The sequence below is a fragment of the Ovis canadensis genome, chromosome 17 (genome assembly GCF_042477335.2).
Source record: "Ovis canadensis isolate MfBH-ARS-UI-01 breed Bighorn chromosome 17, ARS-UI_OviCan_v2, whole genome shotgun sequence".
NCBI classification, from domain to species: domain Eukaryota; kingdom Metazoa; phylum Chordata; class Mammalia; order Artiodactyla; family Bovidae; genus Ovis; species Ovis canadensis.
In genome coordinates this window covers 82430503-82455932 of record NC_091261.1, presented here as the reverse complement: position 1 = coordinate 82455932, position 25430 = coordinate 82430503, and the positions used below count along the sequence as shown (strand labels likewise).

General features: G+C 60.8%; 2 protein-coding genes across 4 annotated transcripts in view; one reads left to right on the top strand and one right to left on the bottom strand.

Annotated features, from left to right (window-relative positions):
- Positions 1–825: 825 nt before the first annotated feature.
- On the bottom strand, positions 826–12255 carry SNAP29 (synaptosome associated protein 29). The gene is made up of 5 exons (XM_069558446.1): positions 11228–12255; positions 6567–6763; positions 5457–5542; positions 4141–4239; positions 826–1900 (listed from the first exon to the last, which is right to left on the bottom strand). Exons 1-5 carry the CDS (start codon positions 11462–11464, stop codon positions 1743–1745), a joined length of 777 nt encoding a protein of 258 aa, XP_069414547.1. The 5' UTR covers positions 11465–12255; the 3' UTR covers positions 826–1742.
- The window catches only part of PI4KA (phosphatidylinositol 4-kinase alpha), a 57192-nt gene continuing 43537 nt past the window's right edge, over positions 11776–25430 (top strand). For 2 of the 3 annotated variants that reach the window (XM_069558442.1, XM_069558441.1), the window contains exons 1-3: positions 11776–12029; positions 22828–22944; positions 23893–23986. In XM_069558442.1, the coding sequence (XP_069414543.1) occupies positions 11877–12029; positions 22828–22944; positions 23893–23986 (364 nt within the window). In that variant the 5' untranslated portion in view covers positions 11776–11876. Of the gene's footprint in view, positions 12030–18938; positions 19482–22827; positions 22945–23892; positions 23987–25430 lie in introns of those variants that run through there. The other variant, XM_069558443.1, reaches the window with a different exon arrangement.

Here is a 25430-nt window from a genome sequence, read left to right as displayed (position 1 = left end):
TCCACAGCTTGGGGTAAGAGGCCAGGGCTGGGGGGAGAGCAGCCTCACAAAGTCAGGTGCTACACTGCCTTGAGTCAGTGCAGTCACGAACCCCGTGATGCGAGGCAGGCTAAGAGTGTTCGGCAGTGGCCTTTGCGTGTTTACTGACCCATCACAGAAGCTTGGGTCACGGTGCACTGACTCACCTCCAAGGGCCCACACCTGAGAGCGATGAGCGGGAAGTTGCCCCAATCCCGGCGGGGGAAGGCGTCAGGGAGGAAAACCCAGGGCTGCCACCGGGTGCTGCAGTCACGATACGAGCCCTGAACGGGTTCAGTGCAGGCTGAGCGGACGTTTAACATTTTTCCTTTTCCAGTTACCAGAATGAGCACGACGTCTGGAGGGCAGACGTGGATCGGGTCACCTTCCACCGCGCCCTGGACGTTCCCAGGGATACACTACACGTGAGGGTCAGCCTCACGAGGCGGCTGCAGTGTGATATAAAGCTGTGTCTGCCCGCAGAGGTGGTCCCTGCAGAAGTGGTCAGTGTTTTCCGGAAGGTCGGGCGTCAGGGGTGGGAGTTTTGTGTCGAAACTGCTGCCATCAGTGCTGAGGCCTCACTGCAGACCTCCAGGTCTGTCCTGTGCTTTAAGGGGCTTTGTTTGCCTGCAACTGAGCCTGAGCGGTGAGGTAGCCGTGTCAGGCCAGGTCTCACGGTGAACAGCACGGTGATTTTAAAGCTTCTGACCTGTACTGTCTCATCAGAATTAGTCCCTTTCACTGTCTTCAAGTTTAAAGAGACCTTCTGCCTTCAATTATTTTGTTGTAGGCACCAACAGAAAGTCATTTAAGTTCAGAAATCAATTTTAATTAGTGCTTTTAAATGATTCTTCTTTAATAAAATGAGAAGCGAGAACACGCTAGGGTTGTTAGAATAACCTCTGGGCTTTTAAAAAGCCAAATGCTTCCAGGCATGGTCTGCCACGGGCAGATTCCAGTCCTAAAACTGGGGGGCAGACAGCCAAGAGATGAGTCAAGGCGTGTGGCCGGCAGCGCGGGGAGAGGGTGGGCACCCTGGACGGGCCGGGGACCCCCAGAACCGAGTGAGCGCTGCTGCGTGCGGGCCCGGTCCGGGTGACCCGAGGGCAGAGAGCTCGGCGGAGCACCTCCGTGAGGCGTGCCCATGTGCGCTCCGGGGCCCGGCCGGCCATGCAGCCTGGGGCCAGGGTCGCACCTGTTCCTGAGCCCAGGCTCGCCTGCTCCCAGAGTGTTTCCAGGCATCACAGTGAGCAGGACAGGTCTGAAGCCCCTTCTCCTCTTGAAATCAAATGCCTGCTGAGTTCAGGGGCCGGGAGGGGAGGAGGTGGCGTCTGTCCACGCAACAGCGAGGACGCCCACCCCCTCCACTCCGAACCTGCTGCTGGCCTCTCCTGGGGCTCAGAGGATCATGATGGGCTCATGGCGGGGGAGCGCTGCAAACTGGGGTTTCGCGGCCCTTGGCGCTCTGCTGTGGGCGGCCTGGGGGCCACACGGCACATGGAGACGCTGGCCGGCCTGACCCGCCCGGCCTACAGCTGTCCGGTCAGGGTCCTGAGGGGAGGGGGGCCCGTGTCCTCTAAACAAAATCTCGCGAAACCCACTCTGTTACAACATCTGGAAACACATGTTAAACCACATTTTGAAGTAGTAAGTGAAGGTTCTCAGAGTTTAAAAGAAGGCCTTTGAGATCTCTCCGCCGAGGTGGGCCGGAGTCGGCCTCCGCCTCACAGCTGCCGCACCTTCCTCTCGGTGCTGGTGATGCTGGCGTCTAGCTTGTCCACCTTGGTCGTGAGGCGGTCGAGGATGTCGTCCTGCTCGTCAATCTCTGTCTGTATCCCCAGTGCGATGTCCTTCAGCCGGCCCAGGCCCACGGACAGCTCATCTGCAGGACAGGAGGGTATGCGTGTCCTGAGCCCAGTCAGGGCGTCGGGACCTGCACCCCAGATGCCCCCTGTGGTCACCGGCCCGTCCTCCTGGGAGATGGCCAGGTGCCAGGGCAACAGTTCTGGTTCCAGGACACACAGCGGTGAGTCAAGCAGCAGTAACTGGCCGATGGAAAAGCACCCCCTCCCGAGCCCACTGTCCGTACATGGACACGGTGTTTCTTCTAGAAATTCACACAGGGCCACACAGCTTCCAGCTGCCTTTAACCTGACGCTGCGTCAAGCACAGATGCTGAGTTGCAGACGGGAGGTCTGCCGCCTGGAAGCAAACCTGAGACATACCCCAGGCTCCACCCCTGACACATACCCCGGGCTCCACCCCTGAGACACACCCCAGGCTCCACCCCTGACACATACCCCGGGCTTCACCCCTGAGACACACCCCGGGCTCCACCCCTGAGACGTACCCCGGGCTCCACCCCTGACACATACCCCGGGCTCCACCCCTGAGACATACCCCGGGCTCCACCCCTGACACATACCCCGGGCTCCACCCCTGAGACGTACCCCGGGCTCCACTCCTGAGACGTACCCCGGGCTCCACTCCTGACACACACCCCGGGCTCAACTCCTGAGACGTACCCCGGGCTCCACCCCTGAGACACACCCCGGGCTCCACCCCTGAGACGTACCCCGGGCTCCACCCCTGAGACGTACCCCGGGCTTCACCCCTGAGACATACCCCGGGCTCCACCCCTGAGACATACCCCGGGCTCCACTCCTGACACGTACCCCGGGCTCCACCCCTGACACGTACCCCGGGCTCCACTCCTGAGACGTACCCCGGGCTCCACTCCTGACACACACCCCGGGCTCCACTCCTGAGACGTACCCCGGGCTCCACCCCTGACACGTACCCCGGGCTTCACCCCTGAGACATACCCCGGGCTCCACCCCTGAGACATACCCCGGGCTCCACTCGAGACGTACCCCGGGCTCCACCCCTGACACACACCCCAGGCTCCACCCCTGACACATACCCCGGGCTCCACCCCTGAGACATACCCCGGGCTCCACCCGACACATACCCCAGGCTCCACCCCTGAGACATACCCCGGGCTCCACACCTGAGACGTACCCCGGGCTCCACACCTGAGACGTACCCCGGGCTCCACTCCTGACACATACCCCGGGCTCCACACCTGAGACATACCCCGGGCTCCACACCTGAGACGTACCCCGGGCTCCACTCCTGACACGTACCCCGGGCTCCACACCTGAGACGTACCCCGGGCTCCACACCTGAGACGTACCCCGGGCTCCACTCCTGACACATACCCCGGGCTCCACACCTGAGACATACCCCGGGCTCCACACCTGAGACGTACCCCGGGCTCCACTCCTGACACGTACCCCGGGCTCCACACCTGAGACGTACCCCGGGCTCCACACCTGAGACGTACCCCGGGCTCCACTCCTGACACGTACCCCGGGCTCCACACCTGAGACATACCCCGGGCTCCACACCTGAGATGTACCCCAGGCTCCACTCCTCTCTGTAATAGATGCTTTCCCGGTGAAAACCAATCTCAATTTGCCTTTAAGGGGAAAGGTGTCCGTAAGGTCACAGTCGGCCTCGAGTACACAAAGGCTTCGTCAGCATCGTGGCAGAGAGCACTGGCTATGAGCAGGGAGGGGTCGGCGAGGGCCTGGGGTTCCCCGACTCAGCTGTGCCAGCCGCGGAGCGGAGTCCCGGCCCGACTGACTGTCCGGGTGAAGGCAAAGCTCCTCCTTCGGGTTCTGTGGCTGTGTGTGTGTGTGTGTGTGTGTGTGTGCACACGTGTGCCTGCAGATATGTGTGCGGGTGTGTGTACCTGTGTGCCTACGGGAGTACGAGAGTTTGCACACACACAGGGAGTGGGGGGCACGCCCAGAGCGGCTCTCTGCTCTTCCACCAGGTAAGAGCGAGGGCAGCAGAAGCGCGGTGCTCCGGGAGGCTTGTCACTGAGCTAAAGACAACGGGGCAACCGAAGGAGGCTGGCTCAGGGCCAGGTGGAGGGGGGCTGGCAGACCCCGCCCCTGCCGCTGTCACCGCCCAGATGAGAGGTGGGGACAGAAGCAGGCGGGCAGAGCCTAGTGGGGGTGAGGGGCTGGGAGCCGTGCAGGCGTGGGGTGGGTGGGGGGCAGGCCCCTGGGCCCGGTGCGGGCGGGCGTGGAGGCAGCGGCGCTCTGGGCTCACCGAGGTTGCTGTCGATCCTCTGGTGACAGGCGCGAAGGTGCGGGTTCTGCGGGTAGGCCTCGGAGCTCACAGCTGAACCAGCCCCTCCAGGGACGGAGTCTGGGTTGACAGAGAGGCACGGGAGGACGGTTAATGGACAGCCCCTGAAGAGTCGCCTCATGAAACTCATCTTTAGCCTGGACAGTTGGTGGAAGGCCCAAGGCGTTCAGGTCCGAGGCCACTGAGAGAGACGGGTGGGGATGGGGAAGGTGGGGGAAGGCGATGCTTCCTTGGGGGCAGCCCTTCCGAGATCACAGACCCCCAGGTAAGGGTGGTCTGGCCAGACCCTGGCCCTCGAGCTCAGCAAAGAGCTTCGTGCAGGTAGTGATGTGCAATGGAGCGGTCGCCGTGCAAACCCGCACAGGCTACAGAAGACCTGCGGACAACACGCGCCTGCCCCAGGAGGCCTCCTCCAAGCCTGTTTCCGAGTGCACGCAGAGAAGCCCGGGCCCTCAAGCCCCGTCTCCTGGGACCAGCTCTCGCTAGACTCGGGGTCTCTCTTTGCTCAGGGGCACAGCATTCACCCCTTCCTCCAAGGCTCTCACCTCCTAGACGCCCTCTGGTCCCTTCTCTGCCAGACCCTGCAGGTTGGTTATGTCTGACGTGCCTGGCTCTCTGGGGTGCATAGAAGCCCCCAGGAGGCCAGTTCCTCTCGAGACAAGGGACGTTTCTGGGCCCGTCATTCACCTTCCCTCCTGTACTCCTCGTCCAGTGGCTGGGCCTCATAGGTTGCGTTAGCCGCCCTGACAAACTCCCACAAGCCACCCTCGGTTCTGGATGGTGGATGTCAAAGCCGGGGCCCCTGGGCTCAGACCCAGGTGTCGGTGGGGCGGGGCTCCTGCAGGCTCTCGAGGGGAGGCAACTCCTGGCCCCATCCAGCCCTGGGGAGCCAGTCCTGAGGGCCACCACTCTCTCCTTTGCCCCCCTCCCACGAGCAGAGAGCCTCTGTGATGTCACTGGGTCCGGTCGGAAAACTGGGACAACTCCGCCCACAACGAGGCCAGCCACTGGGCAACCACACTGTCCCTTTTGCCACGTGGCCCGGAATATTCCAGGGGCTTGTAGATTAGGCTGAGGGCATCCTGGGGGTCACAGCCTACTCAGCAAAGGCACTTCCCTGCCAGAAAAGCTGGGAGCTACTCGGGACAGGCTCCCACTTCCTTATCCCTCCCTCCATGGGGGGAGGGGCCGAACCCCGCAGTAATGCCCACTCCCAGCTCCCCGAGAGAACCGCTTGGCCCTGCGGCCCCACCCCAGCCCAAGACGTCCCCGAAAACCTGAGTCCCGGAGCTTCCTGAGGTTCGGGTGGCTGGCCTGGTACCGTGCCTCCTGCTCTTTACTGGAGCTGATGGCCTCCTTCAACCTGTGGATAAGAGAAAAAGAAAACTTTCAGAGGAAAGGAGAACCACTTGTGATGGTGCAGGCAGTCTTCCCAGCAGTGCCCGTGGGAGAACGGCAAATGCCTCCTCTGACCAAGCCGCCAACGAGCGGCCTGACTGCTGGTGTCTGGTCGCTTGGTCGTGTCCGACCCTTTGCGACCCCATGGACTGCAGCCCGCCAGGCTCCTCTGTCCATGGGATTCTCCAGGCAAGGATGCGGGAGGGGGCTGCCATTTCCTCCTCCAGGGGATCTCCCAGACGCAGGGACTGAACCCGCGTCTCTGGCATCACCTGCAGTCGCAGGCAGACTACTTCCCACTGAGCCGCCAGGCAGCCTGGATGTCCTGACGGGAACTATGGAAGTGCGGGGGAAGCGGAGCAGCCTGAATGCTTTGCTGCAGGGGCAGGGTGTCGGTTTTCTGTGCCGCGGCGAAGCTGCGCAATGATGGAAGAGCTGGCCATCTGGCGCAGGGGCAGCAGCGCTCGTTCCAGCAGAGACGCGGTCCTTTGTTTTAGCATCTGACATTTACACGCCTGCCCACCCTGCACACGCGATTTTATCACGTCTCTGGTCAACACCTGAAGCAGATAATCTGTGACTTTAAGGTGATAATGGGCAGCTTGGGTCAGGCATGGGAAAACATGACGTGAAGGCTTTTTAGAGCAACAATTCTGGAAGCAAGTCACTTCGGCACTGGTTAGAGCGACCGTTCTCTTTCAAACCGCCGGGAGCAGGAGTTTACAGGGACCCAGTTCACGCACAGCAGGCAGACTGGACGGCGGCTGCGTCCGCGCTCTCAGGAGTAGCGCAGAGCACTTGCTTCAAGTCCGTGCTCTCAGGAGTAGCGCAGGGCACTTGCTTCAAGGTGTCTCAGGACAAACGGCTCCCGTGAATGACTTTCAGGGTCCCCAGGGCCCTTTAAGCCACGAGAGGTGGTCTGAACGCCCGTCCACCCACACCAAACCCCCTGCTGCTGCTGCTCACCGGCCGGCCGGGCACCTGCTCACCTGCCACTGGGCTGGGGGGTGAGCATGCCGTTCTGCGCAGGCGGGGTCTCAGCGGGTTTGGACCTGAAGTAATTGACGAGCCCCCCGAACACACTCTTGATGGAGCTGATGTGCTTCTGGCTGGTCTTCAGGTCCTGCTCCATCTTGTCCACCATCTTCTCCGTGCGCTCCAAGGCCCCTCGCTGGCGCACGAGCTCCTGGGGAGGACGAGATGGCCTGGCGTCGCACCCCCTGTAACCCCCACCACCTGTAGAGGCAGGCCCTCCCTAAACCCTCAGCCAGCATACCGGGGAACACACACAGACTTGGGGCTCTGTCCCGGCAGAAGCAGGGGTCAGGTGGCTGAGAACCACCAGGGCAAAGGCAGCAGGCTGCTGCCCCCTGCTGTGTGCAGGGTGCTGGGGGGGCAGCGGGTGGCTAGCTCAGCAGGCCTGGCTGTCTACACCGCGTGTTCCCCAGGGAGGCCTTGTCTGGCCCTGTGCCCTGGGCAGTGCCCTGGACAGTGCCCTGGCCCTGTGCCCTGGGCCCCCCTGAAGAGTAGCTTGGCTTCCCTGGGCTCTCAGGCCAGCCTGACAGCTTGTGCAGGCAACGTGGTTACAGTGGGGCCTTGAGCCACACGGTGTGACCTCTGGAGAGGCTGGGTGGGCAGCCGAGCCACGGGGAGGACGCGTGTCACCCCGGGAAGTGCTGGCCGCGCACAGCTCCTCGGGGGGAGCACCAGGGGAGCCTGTGCTGGCTCTCCTGAACTCTGCCCACCAGCCTGTCCCCTGCGTGATGCTGACCTGCACCCTTCTGCTGTAACAAACCACAGTGGCGAGGATAACAGCTCAGAGGATTCTGTGAGTCCTTCTAGGGGAATGTTAAACCTGAGGGTGGTTTTCAGGACCCCCAGCATGGCCTCTGGAGAGCAGACAGCCCTTCGGCTTCCCCAGTGCATCACCTGCCCAGCAAAGCAAGGTCCCCCTGGACGCCGTGGTGGCCAAGAGCGGACATTCCAGGGAGGAGCAGATGCAGCTAGCCGCCACGGCGCTGGCGTGTGGTTACGACCTGCCGGGACGAAGACGGCCTGGCCACACAGGGGCCTCCTCACGGCTAGGGGGCCAGCAAGCTTGACCCTGGGACTTCTCCTTCAGCCACGCCATGCTGCACACGGGATCTTAGCTCCCTCACCAGGGATCAAGCCCGTGCCCCCTGCAGTGGAAGTGAAGAGTCTTAACCACGGGACCGCCAGAGAAGTCCCTCCCAAATCCTACAACTCTTCAACTTGACCATCAATAGCATATTAAAAGAAAATCACCAAAGTAATCAATCCAGGAGAAAGCTACTTCCTCCAGAGCCACACGGCTCAGGTCATCCTTTGCCCTGCACCCCTCCTCCCCCGGCCGGGTGGCCTGCGCACCCGCCAGCTGCCTGGGAAGTACCGTTACACGCAGGGCCAGTGTGCTGGCCGAGTGTGGGAGCAGAGTCTGAGCAAGACACAGCTCCTCCTCCACAGTCAGAAGCCAAGGGCAATCACCCAGCTGAGCAGCCGTGTGCCACTCTCCATCGGCTTCTGCTTCAAGCCAGGCCTGTGCGAAGAACTCTGGCCGCGTCAGAACCAGCCCAGGCTGCCTTGGAGGGGAGCCTCTGGTTAGGGTCGCCCTCGCCTGGAGTGTGGGAGGGTCTGGCCAGAGGACGAGGGATCCTCTAAGTCACGGAGCCCCCAGGACAGACGGCCAAGACGGCCTCTGTTCCCAGACTGGAGAGGTGTCCTCCTGGGCCCAGCTCTCTGAGTCGAACGCCCAGTGGAGTTTCGGTGACTGTGGGGTGTGAAGAGACGCCGCCGGGGAAGGGGCGCGCAGGAGGCCGTGCGCAGGTGTGCTGGCCGGGCTGGGACGCCCTCGGCGGCCCAGCTCCGATGCTGCCGTGCTGGCCACTCAGGCCCTGGTCCAAAGCCTGCTGACGGACTCCCTGAACTGAGAGCCTGGGCCCCACGAAACGTCAGTGGCCGGAACGGGGCAGGCAGTCGCCCTGGCCAGGGTGGTGAACAGGCTCACGAAGACTGCGTCCACGTGGGACACGAACAGGCAAAGGCCCAGCGTCCAGGGACTGGCTGCAGAGACAGAGGCCGCCCACTAGAGGGAGCACCGCGCAGCCCAGAGCGCAGAGCCTTGGGGAACTCCCCGGGATTCAGTGGTGAGGACCCTGTGCTTCCACGGCTGGGCCTGGGTTTGATCCCTGCTGGGGAACTAAGGTCCTACAGCCACTGGCACGCGGCAGGGTGGGAACAGCAGCACGTCCCAAGTCGCTAGGGAGACGCCCTCCGCCCTGCTAAGCAACGTGCCGCCTAGAACATACGAAATACTTCTGCTCAAGTTAACGTTACAAAAAACAGAGGAGGAGGATGATAAGTGTATCTCCACACAGGCTCCCTCCACAGGGGCACAGGAGGGGCGGGCGAGGCTGGGCCGGGAGGCGGGTGTGGGGAGGCTCCGCAGCCTTCTGCGTGTCCTCTGCTTCGAAGGCCTTGGCTCGATCATCACAGAAATTAAAACTCAGGAAAAGAGAGGCAACAAATCGTGCCTGCGCAGGAGAGAGTCGGGGGGCCCACAGGTCTGTGGTTTTGGACCGTGCTCCTCAGGCCAGCCCACCTTGCCTCGGTCCTCCGGGGTCAGGACCCGGGGCGATCGCCTCCCCGAGAGGTGACCCCTGTAGGTTTCTCACGAGAAGGGCAGCTCTCCCTTGGAAGGGGTGACCTGAGTGACCTTCCCGCTGCTGCCACACTGGGCCTGAATTATGACCTCCCCGACCTAAAAAAGTCAAGTCTCAGCCCTTTAAAAATTGAGTCCTGTTGTGACATGCCTCGGTGCTAGGTACGTGGTGGGTTCCCATCTGAGTCGGGAGGTTAGTGGCTCAGGCGGCTTCGACCTGCTGGGACAGAGCTCACCCCACCCCCCAGGAAAATAAGAGCGATGAGAGAGATTTAGAGAACCTGGAGAGGGCGGGGCGGGGTGGCATGGGGGTGCCGACTGCTCTTGCTTCCGAGAGCAGATGCCTGAGGACTGATTCAGCCCTGGGCAGGGTCAGCGTGTGACGACACGGCGACAGAGACTGCCACCTGCCCAGGCCCCGTCATGCCGCACCTCTCGGACAGCGCCTGGCTTGGCCAGGTCAGGCCTCACGGCCTGAGGAGCCGCTCTGTTGCTGTTCTCTCGGTCCATCGTTGGAGAGAAGGACCCTGGGGGGCAGCATGGGGCTTGTCCTCACAGTCCCTGTGTTGCTCCTGACCTTCCCTCTGACTGCGCCAGGTCCCAGGCTCCTCCTCCAGGCCTTTCCTGGAAGCTCCCTGGGGAGCCCTTCCCTGCCCAGGAGCCCTGGGCTGCAGGGCCGGCCGGCATGCAGCTTGCCTCCTCTCTTCCTGGGGAACGTCCCTCCTCCTCCTATCTGCACCTTAGCCGTGGAAGCCAGGCTCCAAGGCCTCCTCTGCTCCACCGTTCTTCTTCCCGTCCCTCTGGCCTCCTACTCCTCCTGTTCTGTCGTCACAGACGCCTGTTCAAACAGTTCCCTGCTGACATCCTTGGGCCTGGGCCCTCTAGCCAAGTGACCCTCCACCAGGGCCCTAAGACCCCAAGGAATCCTCCCAGATATAAGTCAACACCTTCTACTTAGATTTCAACACAGGAATCCAGCAGACACTAGGTAAACTCCTTCAGAGAGGCTAAAGACAGGCAGGATAGGCCAATGAAGGATATGGCGACAGGAAGTGGCAGCGGGAGAATGCTGGGATGGACCTCAAAATCCTCAGAAACTGCAAGTGACCGGCTCTGAGGGAAGTGTGCCAAAAGAGAAAATTATGAAGACACGTGGTGAGGAAGACCATGAGCTACAAATGCTTAAGGCTAATTATTTTTAGCTGACATAGTAACAACCTTCTTACTACTACATTCTTAAGAACATTTAACAATAAAGCCCAATCTCAGTGTTTCATTACTGGGCTGGGGCGAGAACTGTGGTGGCTAAGAAACAACAGCTCTCAGCCAAGGTCCTAACACCTCTGAAACCACCTATGGATGCGGAGGAGGAGGACAGGTGAGCTGGTGCGGCAGAGAGTCACAGACCGCACCCGTACGGCTAGGACATCTTGGCTGGGACGGGCAAGGAAACCAAGGGCCTGGAGACCCGACCCGACTGGGACTCTCCGGCACTCAGCAGCGTCCAGGCAGACAAGGCCCCTCTGCTCCCCTTTCGGAGAGCTGGAGGAGCGCTCAGTGCCAGAAAGAACCCAAAGGCCCATCTCCTCGGACGCTTGACGCCATAGGCACAGGAGGAAGGGCTGAAGCCCCGGGGCCCCGGCTTCTGCCCAGGCAACGTGTAAAGGGAGCAGACCCTCCACGTCCCTAGCCCGGGCTCTGCTGTCCAGAGCCTCTACCTACCTGAACCGGAGAGCGTGGACATGCCTCTCGACGACAAGGAGGACCAAAGAGCAACACTCCGGCGGACTGGACTCCGGAGACCGCCGGGAGCAAACCGCCCCTTCGGGCGTGAAGACGGCGCGTCTTACCGTCGCCGACAGACTGTTGCCGACCGTGCAGTCAACCGAGAGCGCGCGACCCGACCCGGCCCGGCCGATCGGGCGAGCCCCGCCCCGCCCCGGCCCGGCGTCCCGGCGGCCGCGCACTCACCTCGGCGGAGGCGACCCCGACCCTCTCGGACTCGCACAGGAGCGACAGGGACCTGCCGGTGCTGGCTGCCGTGGCCTCCGCGCGGCGCAGCGCCTCCTGCCGCAGGGCCTGCTGCCGGTCGGCGGGCGCGCCGGGCCCGTCCGCGAGGTCGCGGCTGTTCGACCACGGCGCCGGCCGGGCGTCCTCGGCCTCCGCGTCCTCGTCGAAAGGGTTGTAGCTCCGGGGGTAGGCTGACATGGCGCCGGCGCTCGGCCCGGGACGCGCGGCAGGAGTCTGGTGCGGGCGCGGCGAGGCGAGCGCTTGGGCCGCGGGGACGAAGCCGCAGCCGCCGCGCCGGAGGCCCGAAGAAGCGCCGTCAGCCCGCCCGAGGCGCCGCGCGAGCTGCTTCCGCCCCGGTGGCGGAGGCCCCGCCCCCGGCGCCGACCATCGTGCCCCGCGCGGGGGCCCACGCCCACCGCGCGCCGCGCAGCAGCCGGCCGCGCCGCGCCTGCGCCCCCCGCGGCGGTGGGCCCGCCCGAGGCCCCGCCCCGCCGGCGTCGGCCGCCGCCAGGTCACGTGGCAGGGCCGCCGGAAGCGGCCGCGCCTGCGCCGTGCGCCCCGGCGCTCGCGGGCCGAGTGCGGGGAGGCCGGCGGGCGGCGCCGCTTCGCGATGATGGCGGCGGCCGCGGCGCGCGGAGGCGGCGGCGGCGGCGGCGGCTCGGGCGGCGGCGGCGGCGGCGGCGCCTCGCGGGGCTTCTACTTCAACACCGTCTTGTCGCTGGCCCGCTCCCTGGCTGTGCAGAGGCCGGCGTCTCTGGAGAAGGTAGCTGGGCCGCGGGCGCGGGCTGACAGGAGGAGGGCCGGCGGCGCGCGGGGCGGGGCGGGGGTCCGCGGGAGGCCGAGGGGTCCCGGCGGCCGCGGGCGCGTGGGCGAGGGGCGGCGGGCCGGGGCGCCGGCGGCCGGCTCGGGGGAGCCCGAGGCCCGTGGGGCGGGCGCGGGCGGGGCCCGCAGACCCGGCGGGCTGAGGCGCGCGGCGGCCCGGGGCGCCCGGCGGGCCGCCTCGCCGCGGGGCTCCGTGACCTTGGGGCGATGCCGCCCGCGGGGCCGCGGCGCTTCTGGGCGCGTCGCGCTCGGCGGCGACGGGCGGCGGAGCAGCGTCTCTGAGCCGCGGGCCCGCTGCGCGGCGCCTGTCTGTGAGGCCGGAGGGGGCGTTAGAGCGGCCGAGAAGAGGGCGTTGCGCCGCAGAGCTCAGCCCGCGGGTTCCTCGTCTCGGGAGAGCCGTGAAACGACGCCCCGAGGGTGCCTGCGACGGTGGCGGAGATGCGGCCTTTCGGAGGGCAGGTCCTTGCGCCGTCACCGTGGGCTGTCTCGGTCAGGCGACCTCAGCACTCGGAGCCTCTGGTGTCCTCCTCTGTGACCCGAAGTTCGTGAGCGTTAGATGAGCTCGAGGAGAAGGGGCCTGGCCCACGCAGGTGCGCAGGGAAGGACCGCTTTCCTTCGCCACCGGGTGTGAGGATGAAGGGGATGACCTGACCCTCCCCCGGCTTCCTGGCGGGTGGAAAGAACCTTATCCAACAGTGGAAGAGCGGTTGCGGGGGGGTTTTGTGGCTCTGGGGACGGGTGAAGCTGAAAGGCGGTTGCAGGCACTTTGGCAGAGTGACCCGGGCCTTCTTGAGTCCTGTAGCTTCCCAGGCTCGCAGAGGGAGCGGGTCTCGGGAACCTCCTGCCAGCCTGGCTTCTCAGTCAGAGGAGTGTAATCGAATGGAGAGAATATGGGCTGTAGAGATAAGACCACCTGGATTTTAATCCTATATCATTCCCCTCCAGTAGAGTGACTGGGCAGCTCCGCAGCCTAGTTCTCTGCTTTTTCCTGCAAAATGCAAAATACTTGATGAGAGAGTTGGGAGGATCCACAGAATGACTCGTGGAGACCTGGGTGCCTAACGGACACTGCCTGCTGTCCTTCCGTGCGCCTGCCTGGTGGGCCACAGCACTGGTTCATGAAGTCAGGTCTGCAGCTGGTCAGCGCATTCTCTTCCTAGGAGGAGGGCCAAGACTGCTGTCAGAAGTTTGCTCACTGGACTCGGAGAAGGGGGTGCATCGAATTGGATGGTCTTGAAGGAGGGTGTCCTGGGGCTCCAGCAAGGGCAGCCCGCTTCCCCGCTCAGTAGCTGGAGCGTGTATCTTGAGCTCGGAGCTCCTGCTTCAGCCTTCTCCGCCTGCCATAGGGACCTCCTGTGGCTGCAGCCTCGTTGTCAGCAGCTTTGTCTCTTGCCCTGAGCTCGCTGTTGTCACGGTTACAGACTGCGTTACAATTAACAGACTGTGATACAATTAAATACCACAGCTTTCCGGTGGGCAGGCTCCCTAACCATCTTTTACTGTGCCTTCAGTGGCTCTGTCTCATTTACAGACCACTGCAGGAGAGAGTTAACAGCAAGCCCCCAGGGGTGCTGTCTTCAGCAGGGTCTGCTCAGGAAGTTGGCCCTTGGCTGGTGTGGGGAGCTTTGCGCTTGAACTGCCCCTCCCGCCCCTTAGCTGATAAGGGTGCTTCACTGGTCTGACTCCACATAAGCAGCGTGGTTTCTGTTGAGCAGCCAGTTTCTAGGCAGGCAGTGCCTAAGTGCCCAGCCCTCAGCAAAAACCTTGGCACGATCCTCGCTGCTGTTACGGCGTTGCTTGCTGCTGTGAGGGGAGCGTGCTTGGGGTGCACCCTCAGACGAGGGAGGGCCAGGCGGAAGCCCCTGCGTGGCTTTCTCCAGACTCCGGCTGTCCTCTTCCTTGATGAGACCCTTTCGCTGTGTGACGTTTAGCCGTGAGGACACCTGAGTGCGTGCGGCCGTTCTCCTACTTTTGCGGGAGGAAGGTCCGGTGGCTGATTCCAGGGGATATGTGTGAATTTCTCCTGTTCTCTTATACCTGCCTGAGGCTTGGTTACACCCCGGTGCACTGTTCCTCTTCAGCCCTATACGGTGTGTTTGCTCGCTCCACTCCCCTACTTAAAACGGTGGACGAGAAGCCCTTCGCATTCCTGAGGGAAGGATTCTCGAGGTTCTTAAGAGTAGAGTTTCCGAGTACCCACCTGGGGTAAGAAAGTGGAGACTTACGGGGAGAGGTCAGTGTTGAAACCCTCCCCTCCTGTTTCTTTATCTTCGCTACTCTCTTCTCCTTTCTTCTGAGGAGGGCAGAGGCCTGAGTGGGCCCTGGTGCAGACAGCTTCGGCCCAAGGAAGGCTGTTTTCTGAGCTGGGCTTGCCGCCTTGGCTCAGACATGGGCGCCCAGGCAGCCGGCCGTGCTTTTTGCAGCCCTGGGGCGTGTTAGGGACACGACGTCAAGGTGCCCTGTCTTTGTCCCTCGGCTTGCCACGGGGGAAGGGGGTGGTGCACTCCGTTCACCCACCCACACCCAGGCTGTGAAGCCAGGCTTGTCGCAAGATAGCGCGTTTTGCTTGTACGTGATTCCTTAGTTTGCTCTTTCTTCCAGAAAACACGTATTGATCGTCAAACGAGAAGCTCCTAACTTGGTTGCTCAGGTGACCAGCAACAAGTCAGCTTTGCTCTGTGTCCCCTGGGTGCTCCTGTGTCCCGGGTCTTGTGACCAGGCTCCAGGGCTCTCGGCCTCTCTTCTCAGATTCTTGTCTGAGCTTCGGCCTTTTCCTGCTAGGCTGCTTCTAGGAGTGCAGTCCCAGCCTGAGGTTGCAGCCCACCTCCAAGGGCCCCTGTGAGGCCCACTCAGGCCGCAGCCCTCCGCCTCTGGGGGGGAGCGGAGCGGAGCGCGCAGCCCTCCACCTCTGGGGGGGAGAGGAGAGGAGCGGAGCACACAGCCCTCCGCCTCTGGGAGGGAGGGACGGAGGGAGCGGAGCGCGAGTCCTGTCTATGGACACCCGTCTCTGGCTTCCATGTGCCCGCCCATCTTCGTGCTCCGCGTTCCGGGTGCCTGCCTGTCTCGAGAAGGTTGCTGAGCTGCCGCCGCCTCCCGCCCCCTGCACCCTGTGCCACACGGCTCTGTGCCCTGGACATCTGGGGACCCGTTCCTGCCTCCTCGCATGGCCTGTGCTGCATGAGCAGACCCCGCGCCCGGGGCGAGGGGAGCTCCGAGCAGACCTGCGCAGCAGGCGGCCTCCCGTGCCCTCCTGCCCCTCTTCCCGCCCTCAGGGAGCTGGGTCAGGTCCTCCCCTGTGGCTCTTGCTCAGAGTGCCGGAATCTCGGGGCGCTCAGCTAGCCGCCCCGGCGTCTGAAGGGCCCGGCCTGCGGCGCTGGGGTCGGAGCAGACCCTCCCTGCTGGCAGATGTGCTCCAGGCGGGGGTGGGGGGTGGCCAGGAGCTGAGACGGTGGGCGCTCTGCAGTTCACGGTGGTCCAGGCTGCGGAGGGAAAGTCCTGAGATTGGCATTTCTTCAGCATCACGAAGCTAAAGTCTCTCCTCCTGCCGCCTTTTCTTTGTGAAGAGAACCACTGAGTGAGAGGGGAGAAAGGGCTTTGGCAGCGGGTATTCGTGCCGCCGGAGCCGGAGCTGTTAGATCTTCTCTGAAACCTTTCAGGAAGTACTTGGAAGAAGAAGAAAATCTTTACCTGGAATCAAGCCACATTTAACTCTACTAGTTTGCTGGGGCTGCCATAACTGAGTGCCACCTACCATGGCTTAAACGCCAGAAGTGACCTTCCTCGCAGCTTGGAGGCTCAGCCGGGCTGGCCTCTCTGGAAGCCGCGCTCTCTGGCGTGTAGACGCTGTCTTCTCCTGTGTCTTCAGTGGCCTCCCTCTGTTCTCTGTGTCCTGATCCCCTCTGCTTAGAAGGAAGCCAGTCCTGTTGGTAGGACCGGCCCTCCCTGATCACCTGATTTTCACTTAATCACCTCTTCCATGACCTGTGTCCAAATGCAGCCTCATGCTTAGGTACCTGGGCGTTAGGACGTCAACATATGACTTTGGTGAGAGGCCCAGCCCAGCCCAGCCCATGAAGCCGGGAGCACTGTCATTTCCTAAAGCGGTTTTTAGTCTTTGACCATGTATAGCCATACTGTTTGTTTTGCAGAAGTGACCGATAGTTATTGTTTTCATGGTGGGACATGCTCTTTTTTGCATTGAGGAACCACACTTGGGCATTTCTCTGTTTAGACTTGCCGGATTTTCCTTGTGAAACAGCATGCTTGTACAGCTAGTACCGAGTCTTCTTCTGAATTACGTCCTTGTGTTACATCACAGCCGAGTCTTGATGTTTATTGCCCACCTGCTTCCAGAAGGTTCTGCGTATTGTGACAGCATCGGTGAGACACCTGGTACTGGTTTATCTGTGGCTTCACAGGGTTGGATTTTGTTATATGTTTCCCTGCCAGCTCAGAGAGCATGAGAGAGTACCTTCTCCTTTTGAGCCCAAGATAACGTTTGGCTGCGGTCGGCTCTGTCACGTCGTGAGGTGAGCAGCCAGCCCACAGGGCAGAAGCGCTCTCGCCTTCTGCGCTGTGGGAGCTTGGATTCCGTGCTCTCTTCACGCCACAGCCCCGCTGCCTGAGTCCTGACTCCGGGCCGGGTCTTCTCTGGGCCTCCCAGGCGCGCGGGGCCTGATCTCAGCCAGCTTTGCGGTTGCAGCAGTCCGAGGGGCTGGGCTGGCCAGTGTCTGTCCAGAGAGGAGTCTGCGGTGGGCCCTGCGGCTTTGGGATAGAGTCCGCTGGGAGGACACTTGGCTGCTTGGTATTTTGCTGGGGTGGGGGCGGGGAGAGGGAGGCGCAGATAACTTCTAATGTGGGCCCTAAACTCTTTCCTCGTGGCTCTAGGTAGGTCTGTGAAGAAAGTGATAGACGGCGATAAAGTGGACGAGCCCTGAGACAGCGAAAGCGCTGCAGGCCTTGCTGGGAGGTCGCCCTCAGCCGAGGCTTTCCGCGGGACGGCTGTGGGGTTTGCAAGCGCTGTGCGCTCTGGCTGGTGGCGGAGGCCGAGAACCAGCGGTGGGAACAGGATTTGCTGAAAGAGCAGCGTGGAGACAGAGGAGAGCAGGCAGGGTCGGGAGTCAAACCCAGAGGCCACATCTGCCTGGGGAGCCGGGGAGGGCCTGCGTCCGTGGAGGAAGCGCTTGTGGCTGCCTCGAGGGGCGCTGGGTTCTCCCGGGAGCGTGTGCGGCACCACCGCCCGCGCCCCCAGAGGGCAGGAGTGTCCTATTTCTGACTCCTGCTTGTGGTTCGGGCCTGCCTGGGCCGTCTGCGCTTGCTGGAGACGGTGCCTCAGTCCCTTCCCCCAGCAGCTGTTCCCATCATCGAGTTCAGTCGCTGAAATGCTTCTGTGCGCTTGTTCTCCTGGTTTCTTATTCACGTGTCTATTCTTGTTATCTGCTTCTCTCGTGAAGGAAAGCTTGGCCTCTTGTGCGAGTGACCCCAGCATCCAGAGCACGGCTTGCAGTTGCCGAGCCCGCCGCGTAAATACAGGCTTGCGGCAGCGACTCCGGGCTCGCTTGCCAGTATTCACTGAGTCTGAGAGACTCTCTGCTGAAGCCACTCTCTTCTGAGCATCTCTGTTCAGAGCTCTTCCAGAAGCTGGGATTCGGGCTGGCCGCGGGTTCACCACGGTGAAAGCAAAAGATGCTGGCGTCATCCGCCACTCATTCCCGCACGGTCTTGGAGTGCCTGTGGAGGGCCAGGCCCTAGAGAGGCGCCCCGTCTTGCAGTTATGGGGCTTACCGTGGAGAGACAAACCAGCGTTAAACAACTGCCAGTAAGCACGTGAGATGCGGACAGGCGCCATGAAGGAAAAGTACACGGTGTAACTGGCTCACGGCACGCATCGGCAACATTCTCTCGTTGCAGAGCAGGGGCTGTAGAGCCCACGGGCCCCGCTGCCTCTCTGGGGATAGCAGCCGCGAGGCCTGCACCGCGAGGTGGATTCTTCACCCTGGAACCAGCAGGGAGCCCCAGCTGCGGGCTGTCATCAGGCTGAGGACGCTCCCGCGCCTTCCTGGTTTGTGGAGCCTTTGTCCGGAAGGCTTTGCACGTCTCAGCTGATCTCCCTGAGGTGGTTTTAAACTTGGTTAGGGCGGGTCTGAAACGGCTTTTGCCATAGGGACACTCCACTCCCCTGCAGAGGCGTGGCCCTGCGGGTTCTCCACGGAAGCTTTGTGGGCTTGTCGCTCTGGCTGGAAGGAGCCCAGGCTCCTCCCAGCTCACCGAGGGCCTGGGAACCGTTCAGCTCCCAGCTCCTTGCTTGATTTCTGCCCCACTTCTCAGGGTATGACCCTATCCTGATCTGTCTGAGCGTGTGCATCAGCGACTCGGATTTGCGGAGCTTCTTCCGGCTGAGCACCCCCTTCTCCGGGCTGGCTGGCTGCTTTTCCCCGCTCCTGTCTCCGCAGCTTCATGAGACCAGCGTGACCTGCTCTGTGGCCTGGGGCGTGTCTCCTGGCAGGAGTCCGGGCAGCCGCAGGGCTCGCCTTGGCGCCTGCCTCCCCGGCCCTCAGCGCAGTGTGCGAGCCCATGCTTTCCCGTGTCGGCCCGTTTTTCTGTTGTATGGCAGGAGGCTGTGTCCACGTCCCACCGTGCCCTCAGCGCTGCAGGTGGGAGTTCTCCGCTCACAGGATTTCACTGCAAGAATCTGTCCCCTTGCTCTTTTCTTCCTGAGAAAGCTGAGGTTTGAGGGAGCTGCTTTGCCAACCTGCCAGAATCGTCACAGGCACCGCTGTCTATCAAGGCAGCTCTGAATCTCTTAGAAAATGCTGACTTACGCCCCGTGTTCTCCAAGGGGGCAGGACATAGAGTGACAATTCAAAAACAGATTTAACAACGAGAGACGCCTCTGATACTTCCAGCTTAGTGTTCAGTTCTCAGGGAGTTCTATTCCCCAGGAGACTATGCCCAAAGGCTCCAGGTGACAGAAGTTGTGTGCTTTGCAAACAGTTCCGTTGGCCAGCGTGTAATGAAAGCCGTGACCGCAGCTCTGCTGTGACCTACGCACCTGATGTCCGCCCACTCTTGCCCCTGCGGCGCTCGGCCTAGGCGTCCTGACTTGGGAGGGCGTCTGGTTCTGGGTAACGTGCTTGGCCGTTTCCTCACTCTGGCAGTAGCTTCACCTTGTGGCACAAGGAGCTCGTGGCAGTGAGGCTCCTGCCCACCTCCAGGGATGGGGGTGGCTGGGAAGGCGGGGTGCCACCCCCCTCGACGTGTCCATTCCAGAGGACGGCTCCCAGACCCGCAGAAAGATCCCTGGTCATAAAGCGTGCACAGCGCCTGTCTAGCCTTCAAAAGAACGTGTGTCTTTCCACGAAAAAGGAAAACCCTGCCAGTGGCGTTCGCCAGCGTAAGTTCTCAGAGGAGGAGGGGAGGAGAGGCTTGCAGGGAGAGTCAGCCCCTTGCACGACCTCGCCATCACCTGGTTTGTCCCCTGCCTGGAGTGAGGGCAGGGCTGGGTCCAGGGTTCACTGCGCCGTGGCGCCTCCTCTGGTGGTGCCAGTGAGCAGAGGGGCAGTGGGTCAGAGGCGTGCTGCCCCCACCTACCCTCATGGGGCAGGTGCTGAGCCTGCTAGGACTGTGCTTCGGTGCCTGGCCGCGACGGGATGCCGCGTAGACAGGAGCCTGAGGCTCTGCGCGTCGCCGGGTGACTCCGGGTCTAACTCCAAAGTCCACGTGCGTCTCACTTCCGTGATCCTTACCCTGCCCCCCAAGAAGCCTGCAGGGACAGAGGACAGGATGGGGGCACGCTGCTGAGAAGCTCAGGCTCGGCGATGTTGGTGCCTGGGAGTGCTGACCAGCGGTCCTCTCCATGTTTGGTCGGGAGGCCTGGCCAGCGGCGCCGCGTTTCTGAGTCTCGCTCCACCCTGCAGCCCCCCAGGGTCGCCCCGGCTGTGCTGCGTGGGGCAGGGCCTGGGTCAGCACGGTGCTCCGTCAGCTCTGGGCCTCCGTGGCGCCCTGCCTTGCTGCCCGCCGCGGTGGGGCTCTTCTGCCTGAGCATTAACTCACACAGGGTGGGTTTCTCCTCTTGCACACCTACGGATGTGCTTCCTGACTACGCAAGGACTCTGTATCTTTGGAACATATTATGGCAGATATAAAAAAACGTGAAGAAGAAACGTAACGTCTCTGGTCAGCCTGTCTGTCAGAAGTATTGACACTGATTTTTTTTTTAACCCCAGCGTGCAGCTTTCAGAATCTTAGGTCCCGGACCAGGGATCGAACCCCAGCCCTAGCAATGAAAGTGCAGAGTTCTAACCAGTGGACTGCCACGGAGTCCCGTGCCGCGTTTTCTTCCCGTGCTTTTTATGTGTGTGACTCAGGTCCTCCCTTCTGCTGGCTTCCCGGACATTGAGAGCGTTGTTCCGTGCCGTTGCGTATTGTTAGAAAAATACTGCTGTTAATGTCTGTGGTATTAGGCTAACCTTAACAAAAGATCAAAACGTCTGCATAACAGCAGTTTGCTGGGGATCAACCTAACATTTGATCAGACGGTGACCACGGTTACTCTTGCAGCGTTCCGGATTGTCTCAGTTCTTCAGTTTGTCAACATAACCCTGGGGCGAGAGCATTTGACATAATTTTTGCCAGTTTCTCTAAAGAAAGCTGAGCGCCGAAGGATTGATGCTTTTGAACTGTGGTGTTGCACAAGACTCTTGAGAGTCCCTTGGACTGCAAGGAGATCCAACCAGTCCATCCTACAGGCAGTCAGTCCTGAATATTCATTGGAAGGACTGATGCTAATACTTTGGCCACCTGATGCAAAGAACTGAGTCATTGGAAAAGATCCTGATGCTGGGAAAGATTGAAGGCAGGAGGAGAACGGGACGACAGAGGATCAGATGGTTGGATGGTATATCACCGACTCAGTGGACATGGGTTTGGGTGGACTCCGGGAGTTGGTGATGGACAGGGAGGCCTGGTGTGCTGCGGTTCATGGGGTTGCAGAGAGTCAGACACGACTGAGCAACTGAGCTGAACTGAACTGAAATTGGCAGTTTCAGTTTGTCCTCGTGTATTTTCTGATTTAAAATCTTAGGGGAGCAACAGAATTGCTTTCTGTAAAAAGCCCTCAGTGGTAATTGACTGGTGGCTTTCAGGGCAGACGCCAAGCACTGGGTTCAGTCTCCTTTGCCCGTAAACCGTCCCACCAGACCCCGTGAACGTCAGCGGCAGCTTCTCGTCACATCTCTGGGTTGCAACGTTAGGGCCTCCTGGCGCCTTCAGAGCTTCCTCTGCAGAGATTTCCACCTATACTGTCACCCTGCTTATTTAACTTCTGTGCAGAGGACACCACGAGAAATGCCAGGCTGGGGGGAGCACAGCTGGAATCAAGCTTGCCGGGAAAAACGTCAATAACCTCTGATACGCAGATGATACCACCCTTATGGCAGAAAGTGAAGAGGAACTAAAAAGCCTCTTGATGAAAGTGAAAGAGGAGAGTGAAAAAGTTGGCTTCAAGCTCAACATTCAGAAAACAAAGATCATTGCATCCGGTCCCATCACTTCATGGGAAATAGATGGGGAAACAGTGTCAGACTTTATTTTTTTGGGCTCCAAAATCACTGCAGATGGTGACTGCAGCCATGAAATTAAAAGACGCTTACTCCTTGGAAGGAAAGTTATGACCAACCTAGATAGCATATTCAAAAGCAGAGACATTACTTTGCCAACAAAGGTTCGTCTAGTCAAGGCTATGGTTTTTCCTGTGGTCATGTATGGATGTGAGAGTTGCACTGTGAAGAAGGCTGAGCGCCGAAGAATGGATGCCTTTGAACTGTGGTGTTGGAGAAGACTCTTGAGAGTCCCTTGGACTGCAAGGAGATCCAACCAGTCCATTTTGAAGGAGATCAGTCCTGGGTGTTATTTGGAAGGAATGATGCTAAAGCTGAAGCTCCAGTACTTTGGCCACCTCATGCAAAGAGTTGACTCATTGGAAAAGACTCTGATGCTGGGAGGGATTGGGGGCAGGAGGAGAAGGGGACGACAGAGGATGAGATGGCTGGATGGTATCACTGACTCGATGGACGTGAGTCTGAGTGAACTCCGGGAGTTGGTGATGGACAGGGAGGCCTGGTGCGCTGCGATTCATGGGGTCGCAGAGTCGGACACGACTGAGCGACTGAACTGAGCTGATTTTCCTTTTCACACTGAGTCCCGATTTTCAGTTCTTTGGTGGCCTACCCTGCTGGTTCGCTCTGACAGTCATCCGGTGTTTTCATCGGTTCCGTTCACTGCTGCCTGTCCGCCCACCGCCCTCCACTTCCCACCAGGGCACATGTAGTAGTGGTGGACACTGTTTACAGAGTGCCTGCTGAGTGCCCACCCCGTCTCGAGTGCTGTGCATACACGCATGGAGTGTAGAGAGCCTTAAGTGGGGGTGGAGGGTGCCTGCGGCTTTTGCCACTGCTCTCGGGCGCCACTGGGCAGCGGGGACCCAGGCTGCCCCGACACCGAGGGGCAGACCCCAGCCGTTGAGCGCTACTGCCGCAGGCACAGCCGCTCAGCTCTCGGCCCGGGGTCCTCAAAAGGCACGTGCACCGTCACTTCAGAGGCTGCAGGTGTGCTTGCTGTCATCTTTAGCCTGGGGAAAGATGACCTGTTAGCTGCATAGACTGACTGGGCTTCTCAGTGCTGGCCCGTTCTGAATGTGGGTCCATGTGTTTGTAATCCGTGCTCCTTGTCTCCTTTTCTAGGTCGAAAAGCTGCTCTGTATGTGCCCAGCAGATTTCCATGGGATCTTCCAGCTGGACGAGAGGCGGAGGGACGCGGTGATCGCGTTGGGCATCTTTCTCATTGAATCTGACCTCCAGGTGAGCCTTTGAGAAGTGAAGTGTTTCTGAGTGCAGAAGGCGGGGCAGCTAGGGCTGGACTTTGTGCCCGCTGCTTTGAGCCAGATCAGAGCCGGAGGCTCGGGTAGCTGGATGGGCGGGGACTTGACTCCTTCAGGGCTGCATCCTCAGGGAGGTGTGCTCTGGTCTCAGTGGGGTGAGCTGGTGCTCTGGGAGGGCACTTGGGTTTCGCCTCAGCAGAGCGCTGCCGAGTCAGACGCAGAGGAGCCATTATTTTCCCTTTCCAAAGGACAGCACTCTGAGATAATCGTGGTGTCTTTTTTAAAACTACGATGGATATGAATTAAGTTTTAGAGCGTGTGTTAACGTGCCTTTTAAAGGTGATTTTAAAAACCCTTGGCAGAGTATGCAATCATGTTTTCGAAACCACCGTTTTCTCAGCATCTCAGGACGTCTGATGGTGTCCCCTTGTTGGGAATTAGCTTGTCTGGTCCTTCAGTGGGAGACCACCGAGCGGGCCCGTGGGGGGAGGTTATGAGCTGACTCCCTGCAAGTGATTTTTCCGCCGGCTCCTGCTGGCTGCCGTCTCATGCCCCTTCAGAGAGGAGCAGAAGGAAGCGAGTGGGGGTGCGTTCAGGGGAGGAGGGAGGCTGAGAGCAGCCGCGGCAGCCTGGCGTCCGGAAGCCTCTCTCTCCCGGAGCGTCTGGCCCTGAGGCCCGGCTGCGGGGCTGGGGGCTCTGAGCACCCGTCAGGGAGCCGCCCCGGGCGAGTGCACACTAGCCTTCTGCCAGGCGCCAGAGCTGGCTGCACCCGGGGCAGCAGGGGCAGGCGCCGGCCTGCCTGTGGGCTGCCGTGCGCACACCCTGCTCTGAGACGTGGAGCCTGTGGGCGTGCTTGGCTCCTGGTTCAGCCTGTGCTCGAAAGCCATGTGTTTAATTAAATGTAACCTTGTTTGTTTTTTTCTTCAAGCACAAAGACTCTGTGGTTCCCTACCTTCTTCGACTTCTTAAAGGTCTTCCGAAAGTGCATTGGGTAGAAGAGAGCACGGCTCGGAAGGGCAGAGGTAATTTGGCTCGGCGTTCCCCGGAGTACGGGAAGCGACCGTGTGCTCCCTGTCTGTGAGGTCGATGCTGCAGTCCTGGCACAGCAGCTCGATGCCTGCAGCCAGTTCTGCTCCCTCAGGGGGACAGCGGCCCGCCTGCAGCGCCGCAGGCCGCAGGTTCCCACGTGCCCCAGAGCCCCACGCAGGGCCGCCCGAGTGGGGCCACGGGGACCCTCGGGAACCTCTGGTCACGTCCCCCTGGGCAGCAGTGGGCGCCCGGCTGTCCCCTAGCTGGTCTGTCACCCTGCAGGCAGGTCAGCTCTCCAGAGGCCTGGCGGCTGCTCAGGACCGAGGGCTGGGCCGCAGCGCCCTCTCTCAGCAGTCGCATCGCTTCTTCAGTACTGCTGCGTTTCCATTGCCTTCTGCGTCTTTAGAAATGGACTAAATTCGTGTGCTTCTGTCTAGCTGGTATTTGATTTTGAAATCTCTTCAAAGACAAAGAGAAAGTGGGATAATCTCCCCTCTTCCTTCCACTGCCCTCCCCTCCCTTCCTCCCTGCTTGCCTCCTTCCTCCCGTCCCTCCTGAAATATTTACACAGTCCGACAACATGCCAGGCGTTGTGCTAAATGCTTATAACGCTCGTGGTCTTGTGAACGGATTTTCCAAGATGCTCAAGTCAGCTTGGAAGATCTCCAGCATTTCAGAGTTCATGAACCTTCAGACTGAAGTTTCCTTGTAACCTCTCTCTGAGGCCTGAGGCCCCCACCTTCAGACCTCACTGGGGCTTGATGCCTGCAAGACGGCCCCGTCCGCCCTCTCGGTGGCAGGGCCTGCGCTTGTTGGGTGGGCCCACCTACTGGCCCCGTGCTGTCCTCGGGCACCGCCTGTGTGTGTCTGCCCGGGCCCCGCCTGCCCTCTGGAGTTTCACCATCGTTGGCGGCTGGTGTCAGCCTAAAGCTGGCAGAGTCTAGGCTGTGCAGATACCCTGGAATCTGGCAGCCTACGGATGAAACAGCATGGTAGAAAGTGAGACGCCTGTGTGCACCGTTGCTGTCTAATCTGGAGAGAAGCAGAGTCTTAGAAAACGTTGATGTGTTTAATTAAATGTGTTGATCCTAGTTTATTTCAAAACTAATATCACTTCTGTACACGTGGACTCGCTCTCGTGAAGTTTTGAGCATTATTCAAGATCATTGGAGCTGTATAAGTACCCGATTACTGGGTGACACCTCAGCCTCCCAGTTTCTATTCCGGCAGTGTCGCTCAGCTTTGATGCATCCAGAGTAGCAGCTCCTCCTCGGGGCCGTCTCTGGACCAGCAGCTTCAGCTCGGGGGCTTGTCGGAAGGCAGAGTCTCAGCCCCTGCGTTGGAGCTGCCGAGTTAGGACTCTGGCCAGGGAGCAGACAGACCGCTCGCTCCAACAAGCCCTCCTGAGGTTTCCGGCCACTCGTGCTTGAGAAGGGC